Source organism: Rhea americana, unplaced genomic scaffold (genome assembly GCF_003343005.1).
Source record: "Rhea americana isolate MKP2758 unplaced genomic scaffold, rheAme1 scaffold_61, whole genome shotgun sequence".
Taxonomy (NCBI): Eukaryota; Metazoa; Chordata; class Aves; order Rheiformes; family Rheidae; genus Rhea; species Rhea americana.
The window spans coordinates 203,730-214,236 of NW_028186768.1; the positions used below are offsets into that span (position 1 = coordinate 203,730).

At 46.6% G+C, this 10,507-nt stretch overlaps 2 protein-coding genes across 6 annotated transcripts in view; both read right to left on the reverse strand.

Moving 5' to 3' along the window:
• Positions 1 to 1,671, reverse strand: part of LOC146587131 (alpha-1-acid glycoprotein-like) — a 3,062-nt gene extending 1,391 nt beyond the window's left edge. The window contains exon 1 of the mRNA XM_085320068.1: positions 1,666 to 1,671. Within this exon, the coding sequence (XP_085176194.1) occupies positions 1,666 to 1,671 (6 nt within the window). The remainder of the gene's footprint in view (positions 1 to 1,665) is intronic.
• COL27A1 (collagen type XXVII alpha 1 chain) overlaps positions 1,374 to 10,507 on the reverse strand; it is a 165,740-nt gene continuing 156,606 nt past the window's right edge. For 4 of the 5 annotated variants that reach the window (XM_085320114.1, XM_085320117.1, XM_085320113.1 and 1 more), the window contains 12 exons: positions 9,725 to 9,778; positions 9,045 to 9,107; positions 8,524 to 8,577; positions 7,405 to 7,440; positions 6,855 to 6,872; positions 6,402 to 6,437; positions 6,040 to 6,066; positions 5,734 to 5,799; positions 5,125 to 5,293; positions 4,855 to 4,964; positions 3,800 to 4,018; positions 1,374 to 3,186 (listed from right to left, as the gene is read on the reverse strand). In XM_085320114.1, coding sequence (XP_085176240.1) covers positions 3,040 to 3,186; positions 3,800 to 4,018; positions 4,855 to 4,964; positions 5,125 to 5,293; positions 5,734 to 5,799; positions 6,040 to 6,066; positions 6,402 to 6,437; positions 6,855 to 6,872; positions 7,405 to 7,440; positions 8,524 to 8,577; positions 9,045 to 9,107; positions 9,725 to 9,778 — 999 coding nt within the window. In that variant the 3' untranslated portion in view covers positions 1,374 to 3,039. The remainder of the gene's footprint in view (positions 3,187 to 3,799; positions 4,019 to 4,854; positions 4,965 to 5,124; positions 5,294 to 5,733; positions 5,800 to 6,039; positions 6,067 to 6,401; positions 6,438 to 6,854; positions 6,873 to 7,404; positions 7,441 to 8,523; positions 8,578 to 9,044; positions 9,108 to 9,724; positions 9,779 to 10,507) is intronic. The other variant, XM_085320115.1, reaches the window with a different exon arrangement.

Sequence of the window (10,507 nt, forward strand, 5' to 3'; positions counted from 1 at the left end):
CGGCCAGGCCGGCCAGCATGGCGACGGCGGCGAGCGGAGACGGCCGGGCCCGCTGCCGGGCCGCCGCGGGCCCTTATGTACCRCGGCCGCGACCGTCCCCTTGCTTAACCTCGCCGCTGTTTGCATGGGGGGGGTGGGGGGTGAAGCAATAGCGAGGTTAAACGCGCAAATGGCCGAGTTTCTCGGGCGGAAAAGGCGCGAGGCCGTTCCGCTGCCAGGAGCTTTTGTTCTCGCGCGCCGCGGGTGACTTCTGCYGGTGTTCGGCCAAGCAGCGCGCCAGCCGCCGGAGCGGCGTTGGCGGGGACCCGGCGCGGCCAGGGGGGTGCACGGGGCGAGGGGGTGACCCGTGCGCCGAGCTGGGACTTAAAAAAAAACATTACAGTCAGCCCAAATCTCTCCGTTCGTTGGGAGTAGCAAGGCTGGGGACCCCGTAATTAAGTGCGTTTGCCGTGGGTAGTAAACGAAACCGTGTTTTGCCTGGCCGCAAGCGGTGCRGCAGCCGCCCGGGCACGGGGGTCCCTCCGCACGGCGCCCGGCCGCCCCTGCCCCGCGCTGCCGGGAACTTGTGCAACCCGCGGCCGAGCAAACAGGGCTCTGGCCCTGCCGGGCCGCCGAGCCCCGTGACGCACGCAGCGGGGCGGCAGCCGGAGCGCGGCGCGGGGCAGCGGCGCTTGCCACCGGGCTGGGGCTGGGGCACCCCCCTCTTCGCGGGACTAAAACAGGTTTCAAAAAATCAGCTTGGAGCGACGTAGGTAGTTTTCAGCTCAGCGCCGCGAGCTCCTCGCAGGCAGCTCCGCGTCGTGACCGGTGGCCGGGCAGGTTAGTTTAGGTGACCGGCCGCAGGAGGCGGCTTTTGGGGCTCGTGCGGCCTCGGGTGCTGCCGAGCATCCCCGGGGTGGGGTGGGGGTCCGGGYGGCTTGGTGGCCCCTGGGGCAAGGGGTGCTGCTGCTGCTGCGCCTCTCGCCCGCTGACGGCTTCTCGYGAAGAAGCAAAGAAAAACCATGGAAGTCCTGTTTCATTGCTTCAGTTTTAAATATTTATTTATTTAAAGAGCAAAAAAGAGAGGGGAAAAAAAAAAGATGGGGGGGAAAAAAAAAAGCTTTAACCTCAAGAAACGCACAAAACTGAGGCTGAGAGAGGACGACCCAGCAGAGAACGTGTGCGCGCGAAGCCGCACGCCGAAGGGGAAGGAGCGAGCGAAGGGCGCTCGGCGGCGACGGCGGCGAGCCGGCCCCGCGCCGCGGCGAGGTATTTCTGAGCGGGGGCCGAGCGCCGCGGGGTGAGGTATTTGAGATCGCTCTTGTTTACCTTCCCAATCATTTTTCTTTTTTCAAAAAACGAACAAACAAACAAACAAAAACTAGAGGCAGTAGTAAAAAGAATACACAAAGAGAGACTCACATATATATATATTTTTTTCCTCAAAAAAATAAAATCCATCGTCCGTATGAGACATGAAAACTCCAAACAGGCACTGAAGCGTTTCTGATACAGTACAGCTCCGATTACATCAATATTATTCCTTATATAGAATTAAAGATTACCATAATTATCCTCTTTTTTTAAAAAAAAAAATCCTCCAAATTTACATACAGAGACTAGATTTCTACAAAACTTAACAAAACAAAACCCCTCCAAGCCCGGCTGGGTTCTGAAACACGGTACCATCATTTCAGTCTTGACAGGGGGCCAGACAAAAGGGTGGCAGAGCTGGGGTTTTAAATACGAGATTAGACCAGGAAATCACTGCGTGCGAGAGCCGGCACGGACATGTGGCCAACGCAAATACAGCAAAACTAGTTACATGACACCTGCCTCAAACCAGAGCGCTCGCTGAGGCTTAATGCTTACAGCATCCGCGGATGAGCTGTATCCCTCACTCCTCTCCCAAAGCAGTGAAGTGCTGTTTTTTTTTTCTGTTGTTGTTTTTTTTTTCCCTAAAAAAAAAGCAATTTGCTTTTAAAACAGCTGGTAGGTTATTATGGACGCACTGAGTTGTTGTGCGTCCSTGACATCCATGGCAATCAAAGGAGCCCTTTAAAGGTGACCGTTTCTCTGATATAGCTGTAGATCATGACCGCCTCTCTTCCCCGAGAGATGGTCCTGTGGGGTTTTTGGGTCTGTGGCAAGACATTGTAGCACCTTCACAACCTTAAATAGTTTAAAGTTATATATATAAAATAACACACTTTTTTAAAAGCACCAGAGATTTCACAGTGAGAGGTAGAAACAAATCAGACGAGCCCATCCTCTCGCTCTCTCTATTTTAGCACCAATCATCTCTTCCCCTCTCCTCCTTCCATTCTCCCCTTTCWCCTTTGGGACTCTCCTCTACCCCAACACCACGCGTGAGAAGGGACATTTATTAAACTCATCCATGGAAGGAGGAACTTAGGTTTTTTTTCTTTCTTTTTTTTTCTTTTTGCTTTTAAATAATATAATATATAATTTTTTTTGTTTCTTCTAATATTGCACATCAAAATGCTTCCGGCACACAGAGCAGCCAGATTCAACTTGCAGCTCCGCCTGGGAGAGCCTGATGCAGCACATGGCCGTCCAGAAGGCGACAAGCTCTGAGAGGGAAGCTCTATCATTTAATTACTTTTCAATGGAAAGAACATTTGGTAACTCAGGAACCAGGTAAGCCAAAATGGAGGAACCCCCTTCTCCCCCTCCCCCCAACCCAAAAATGCACACTGCAAGTTTCTTGAGGTTTCTCTCAATATTTTCTTCTTTGGTCATGGAAAAAGCTTTGTGTGTGTGGAACTGCTTGCAACATCTAGTCCCCTGATCCCTTTTCACTGTTCACGTCCCGACTGACACCCGTTTCCCCTACGGCCTTGTTATTCCTCCTTTCAAGAATCTGCTGAATTCAGTAGATCACGGGTTCTTTGAGACCTTGAGCCAAAGGTTAGAGCAACAGCGGACCCAAATGGTACAGCCCAGCTGTCCTCGCCGCGGAGAGATGGGAGACCCTGTGTAAAGACGTAGGCCAAAAATGGGGGGCAAAGCCTTGAAGCCCAGTTTTGAYGGCTTTGTTCAAAGGAAGCACACGGGGCCAACTTCGAGGTGATACTGCTTTCCTGGCTCGGATGGGGGAAGGTTGTAGATGTTGACAATTGGCAGCTGGTGAGGGTCCTGGGTCCGAAACGAAAAGAGAGTCCGATGCCAGCGTCCGTCCTTGATCTATGCAGGGAGGGAGCAAGATAGAAAAAAAACTGATTAACYGGTGGAAAGGATCTTGTTGGAGAGGAAAACATTTCACTAAGGTATATGGTTGAAAAGCCCTGCATGATGCAGGGGGCTGCCCTGCGGACAGAGCAGGTCTGGTGTGAGGCTCAGAAAGCATTTTTGGGAGCTCTTTATCCACTTCAAGTTGATGGAAACTGAGCTTRAAACAGCACTGCAAAATGTGAACCACCTAATGCAGTGAACCCAAAATGCAAACACACTGCTCTCAACTCAGTGTGAGATCAGGCGAGAGCTGAGACCACTGCCTTTTAGTGCTGATATCCCCTTCTGTTATTTCAGTGGYGGTACTATGACACTTAAATTTGGAAGTTTTCTATTTGAAGGCAATCATCTCCTTAATAGGAGGTGCTATAGCATGCTGGACTACAAAATCAAAGTTCTTAACAGGTAAACTAGAGTCTTTCTCCCTTTTTTGGCAGTGGTCACAGAGCAAGAAGCATAAGCATAACTTGAGCCTTGTTTTGTGCACTATGCTGGTTCAGCTTGACGTTTCTAGGCATTAATCAGCACTGCCTCTTGATCTCTCCTCTCTTTCAGGACAACGTACCTTGCAATCATCAGCTGCCACTTCTGGCTTGAGCTGTCCTCCTGCCTCAAACATCTGTCCATTCCAGGCCTTAAAGCGCACGGCTTTTTCTGAAGGTTTTTCAGATGAGCCTTCCCGCCACACRGAAGTATTCAGGCAATGGATGGTTATGTGCTGGACAACCTCTGAGCTCAGAAGGCGAAGGAAGTTCATCTGGACTCTACCGACGTCAAAATCCAGCTGTGAAGGTGACAGACATTAGCTCGTACCCTCCGCAAAAGTGCGAGAGGGAGCTACTGGTACATTTAGCCAAGAAACGGCAACAAAAACATTTCCTGTTCCCTACTTAAGTCTAGAGGAGAGTGCACAAGGATGTCTGATATCTAAAATGGTTCTGGTCTGAGTASAGGCAAAAGGGCCAGATGCAAAGTCAGTTTGGAAAATTTTCATGGGGACATAGCAGGCCATTCACTTTTCAAAACAGAATGGGAGGTCCTAAGTAGGAGGAAATTAATGCAAAGTTCAAATTCGAAACTTGTTTTTTGCAAAGAAGCAAAGCAACAGGGTCTAGGGGGGGAGAGCAGGTGAAACCAAATATCACTATTGGTGTTTTTTGGTACATAAACTTCCACAAGAGAAATCCAAAGGCTATTTCAGAGAAATCCTGTAACATTAATTTCAGCAAAGATGTATATTTAAGCTGACCTTACTTTTTCAGTTGCTTGTAGAAGACAAAATGCAAGAGTGACCTGAACATAAATCAAATTCAACAATGCATTTGGGAGCAACATGTTTGCAAAATTACTGGCCTCTATTAAGGTTATGGGTTAATTAAACATTGCTGGAGATGTACTGCTTTGTCTTGGCAAAAGTCACGTATTTTTTAACTGCATGAGAGCAGTCCTGAATGTAACAACTGCAGTAACTCTGCCTCAAGCATAAATCAGCATGCTCTGTTATTGAGGGTATATAGTTAYAGTGGTCACTGTCCAGTATCCTGAGATAACGTAACTGTTTTATTAACAAATCTTTTATAATAGTGATAGTGGTATGAGAAGTACAATGCTGGTGTCTACCTTGGAGACAGTGATGGGGTTGAGACAAGTCTGTCCACCATTGGTGAAGTTACAGATGACCTGTATGGTGTCTGAGGARCAGCCAAGATTTGGGTCAATCCAGTAGGTACCTGAGAAAATGGAAGATTTGGAGATTAACAAGAACTCTTAGCCTTTCCTGTGCATAGGACCTACCTAATGCATCACTGGTTGCAGGGTAGGAGATCAGTTTGAATGACACTAAAAGGCCCTATGGAAGGAAGTGGCTTTTGTACACACAGGGCTTCCTACCATCGTTCATCTTCTGTTCACAGTTCATGAGGTCTCGACAGATGCGTGCAGGGTTCTCCTTGGTTCCCAGGGGTCGTTTGATGCTCTGAATGAGGTTGCTGAGGTAGTGTAGAGTCTTAAAGATCTCCCCTCCATGGTCCAGCATCAGAAGTTCTGGATGTTGGTAACCCTGGGGAGAACAGGAGGAAGGGTCAGAGGTGAGTCCTTAGCATGGCTCATGGGTGCCTTGTGGGGGCAGCAGGGGGGGACTTGGTGCTGTAGCAACAAGGGTTTCTGCTTTATCCAGAGGAAAGCTGAGTGGGCCAAAGACTGGCAGCACTGCAATGTGAGCAGTGAGCCAGCAGCTCTTGCCTTGCCCTGAACAGGGGGATCTCTGAACTGCTTAGAAAAGGCATCAAGTTGGAAGTTTCAAAAACAATTAACACAACTAAACCATGTCCTTTAATTGGATCGTTGTATGCATAAACCTCAGTTATTCTGTGAGAATGGAAGACTGTTCAGAGCTTTGCGTATGTTGGCCTTAAACACAGGGAAAGAACAAATAGGCTTGTGACCGTTCCCAGCCTACTGCTGCGGTGAAGGCCACTAAGTTCAAAAGCACCCTCATACCTCTGTCTTGAGCGCAGTGTTCGAGTCGATTAGTGACTGGAAAGCTGCACCAAAGCCATCTTGTTGCTAGTAGGGGGTGAAAAACATAGTGAGCGTGATTGTTAGAAGGTGAGCATTCCCTGAGGCAAGCAAACGCTTCTCTGTCTAGGGGTGTGATTCAAGTGTTGCTCTGCTAATGCGGCATCTCTCGCTGGACCTGAGTGGATCTTCAGGATCCCAGCAGGCTTTTCTTGAAGTCCTATCAGCATCTTGGCTCTGCGTGCCTTATTACCATCATTAGTAAGCATAGAGAAAACAGCAACTTACAAATGAAGCTGGAATTCCTGGCGGTCCCTAGAAACCAAAGCAAAAAAAAAAGGGGGCATCAGCCAGAAAGGCAATTACTATTGCAAAGATAGTCTTTCATGTCCTTTTGAAATGCTCTTTCCTCTGGAGTCCCTAAAGCAAACTAGTGAGAGAGGCAACAATGCTGTCTCTATAAAATGCTTGGAGATGGTTTGTAGTTAAGTGCAATAAACACTAGTCCATTCACGCGTGCACATTTTTGCATATGAGGAATGGGGCTAAACTATAATTTTCAGTGAGTGAGCAGTCCCTCTGGAGAGTATCACTGCAATAATTTTAGCTTGTTTCAATAACGTCTTTGAACTTTTTCCACATATACATACCGGAGGGCCAGGGTGTCCTCGTGGGCCTGGAGGACCCTAAGGACAGAATGGCATCAGTTAGTGAAATGTCTCCAGTTTGTATTTCCATTTATCATGGCTGTCACCAAAATGAGTCTAGTCTCTGATGAAATCCTCCAGATTTTTGACATTTTACRGCATCATCTCCCTCAGACCCTTCTGGAGACAAGAGCTTGCCCTGCTTCCTATCTCCCAACTTTGATGCATCTGTCTGCACCTGCTCCCATTCCTACTGTCTCTCTTGCTCCTAGCCCTATGGTTCCCTAACATTCCTGTCAAATCCCCAGGTACTTACCACATTCCTGTCAAATCCCCAGGTACTTACCACTTTCCCTGTATGCACAGTTACCTGCCCTCCAGTTTTTTTTTTATTTGCTAAAGCCAACCATTTTAAATAAAAGAGAATAATCAGAAAAAGTGATGTCAAATACTCACCCTTGGACCTTGCAGACCCTGCAGAAAAAAATTGGAAGCAGCTGTCAGAAGATGGACATTAATAAAAATCTCCCYGCACAATCCTGTTGCTCACAATGTGCCTTGGCAAGGGCTGTGTGCTGCCATGGAAGGACAGAGGCAACAGTAAGTAAAAAGGAGGCTGCAGCCAATGCTAACTGCTATGCAAGACACTGGCAGGTCCCSCTGCTACTGGTGGGGACAGCGTGCTCCTTTTTGCTCTGCCATTCACTGTGCTTTGTTCCTGTAGGTACAGCAGTCATCTGTAAAGCAGTATCTTTTGCTGTGTGATTGGATTAAGCACACTGGAATTTTAATAGCAGAATGTGTGTGTATGTGCATGCACGTGTGTGTGTACAGGTGTACGCATCTGCCTAGATGTGCCTGTCTGTCCCATGTGAGAGACTGACGTCGCAGCACTGAGCCAGAGTAAATGTGGGTCCAGCAGAGCCCAGCGTGACTCTCCCTCACTCAAGTAACAGAAGAACCTCTTAACACCAGGATGCATTCCAGGATGTGGAACAGCGCTTACCGTTTCTCCACGGCTGCCTTTGTCTCCCTTCGGACCCTGTTTCACACACACAATGAGAGCACGATCAGCAATCGCTAGCTGCCGATGCTAAGAGGCATTGCCACCTAGAAGCTCTTTCCAAAGACCCAAGCACATCTCTAGGCAAATTAGCTCAGGTTCCCATCCACCCCCCCCACCAACCCCTGGGGGAAGGAGGAAGCTATTACTGGACATTTCATGGAGTAAATATGGAATAAATGAAGAGCAGTGTCTAGCAGACAGGATCCTGCAAGCTAAAGTGCACATGGAGCAAGGGGATGGGAAGCTTTCCCTTGCGGCTGCAGGGCACGGCGTCCTTACCTTCCTTGCCTGCTGGGAACAGCAGGAGCCACTTGCTTCCTTTTAGGCACTTTTACCCATGAGTCCAAAGCATGGACAGCGTCTGAGTTACTTAATCTTACTGGTTTTTACCTCTGTCAACATCAGCTTCTTTCTACCGAGCTTTGAGTAACTTTATTCTCATGTTTTTATGAAGCATTGACCTGAACTTTAGTCTGTGTCCAGTGCCTTTGGCGTTTTAGGGCAGGCAGGGTAGGCATCCCAGGGTGGATTTTCAACACTTCCCAGAATCCAGCTGTTCCCAGTTTAATACTTTTATCAGATTTTTTTTTCCCTGGGGCCTCCCAGGCTGAGCAATTTGGAAAAATCTGGCAACTTGCTTACACTTCTTTTGAAAAAAACCTTCTAAATAACATTCTTGCCTTTTTGTCTGATCCTTTCCATCCCTAAACTCACACTTCAATAGAGTTGCTCCTCACTTACAAGTTAATAATCCTCCCTCCATCACACAGTMTATATGCAGCCAGGGACTAAATCTGCACTCCTCTCAAGCTGCTCATCTTCAAAAGCTTATTTTGTTTCGCCCATTAGAGCAGGACCTGGGATTTACTTATACTGGCCTTTAGCAGCTTGGATCTTAAATACTATGCTCTTCTGAAAAAAAAAAAAAAAAAAAAAAAAAAAAAAAAAAAAAAAAAAAAAAAAAAAAAAAAAAAAAAAAAAAAAAAAAAAAAAAAAAAAAAAAAAAAAAAAAAAAAAAAAAAAAAAAAAAAAAAAAAAAAGGCAGAGGCAGATACTTACTGGACTTCCCGTGGGACCCAGAATTCCAAGTGGACCAATAATTCCTTCTTTTCCCTAGGAAAGAAAAAAGATATGCATGAATGATCATGTGGGAACTAGCAGTCATTTTTACCAAGTTTGAYCCAGTAAAAACACTGAATCTCTTGCAACTTTTCAGTGCCATGATCATTGTATTCCCTGTTGCTGAAACAAACCCATTTCCAAGACAGGCCCAAAGACATGAGCCTTCATCGTATGGTTGTCACAGCCCAGCTGAAACCTCAGAAATTACAAAAATAGAAAGATTTCGGCCGCACATAAAAGCACAACTGTCTCCAATGGCAGCATAGCCTTGTGCACATGTGGTCAGYTACAGCTGTGTTTGGGTGGTTTAGAGCTGGTACTGTGGCCGTGACTTGTGTTCTAGCTCCCCAGTGAACCGCTGCACTGTGCTTGTTATAGCACCCTGTAGCCTTAGAGAAATAGAGGACGGAGGAAGGAAGAAAAATCCTCCCAAACAAAACAAACCRAAAACCACTCACCATGAGACCAGGCGGCCCACGTGGTCCCTGAATGCCTTTGAAACCAAGGTCTCCTGGGGGCCCCTGCAAGCAAAAATGACATGACAMGTCCCGGTAATGAATGCACCCAATGTTTAGGCCTTTGCTTGCAGCTCTGCTACKTGGACAGAGGTGCTACCTCTCAGGAATGGGAAGGTCCAAATATTAAAAAATTCTTTTCTTGTTTCTGTTTTGMAAGTCCTTTGCTCTCCTCAGAAAACAGACTGGTCACCCATTCCCTGAGAAACTCTATCCAGGGCACAGGACAAAATGAGTCTAAATTTCAAGCCAAGACTCAACATCAGGAGCACATATCAGCATCACAGACTCAGACTGATGACTGAAACTGAAGATGTCTTCTTACAATGCAAGAGCAAAAAAGAAATTCAAGGGGGCAGAACAACTCCAGGGTACAGGAGAGCCATTTTCCCTCAGTTATTACCCATTTTAACAGGACAAAGTGCCATCAAAGCATGTGTAAACGTGCACTCAAGGATTATTTCAGAAATGAGGATGCATAAACTACAGAAAGGTGGAATCACGGCTTAGTTTCAATGGTTTCTGCAAAGTGACTAATGAAGAATTTGCAGTAAGTATTGCATTGYCTGTCCTCAGTAAAAAGAGGGTAAAAAAACCCAACAAGTCACAAGATATTCTCTTACCTTTGGTCCAAACATGCCTGCAATGCCTGGAAATCCCGCCTCACCAAAGTCTCCCTGGAAATGACAGCCAAGACAAATAAAAGAACAAAGGGAACCAGTAAGTCAACATTGAATGGCTGGTTACTCAAAGTCACTCCAAAAGTTCAGGAGTTTCAGGGAAAGAGAAATCAAATAGTATTTTTCAATCCAAACAGAATCAATGAGACAAAAAGTACAAAGGAAATCTGAAGGCGGAGTTACATGAGTGTCAGGCTAGAAGCAGCAACAGAAGGTCTCATGGACTTAGCCCCTTTCTCACCCTAGATAAGAGGTGTACCTAAAGTATTTCCAGTAGATGCTTGGCTAGTTTGTCCTGAAACATTGATGGTGAAAGAGATTTCATCCACTCCCTACAACAGTGCCAGTGTATCAGTGCTCTTACTGCTAAAACTTCCCTTAATATCCAACCTAAATTGTTTTTGATGCAATCTAATCTGATTTCTCCTTGAATTTCCGTTGGGTTACAGACTAAAAGTCAATCCTCCTCCTCTCAGAACAGCTTCTCTGGTTTGATTAAGATGTTACCAATGATTCTCTTCTCTCAAGGTGCTGGAGATAAAAGAAGAGAGCTTGGAGCATAGTCAGCAGAAGCAGGATAGAGAGCATCCACTCCAGCATCAGTCCTGGACATCCTCCACACTGCAAACACCRGCCTCAGAACCCTTTAAAGCAAGCTTTTCTTTTATTCTAATATCAACTGGACCAACCAACTAAAGGATAATTTCAAACTCTACTCACTCAAGC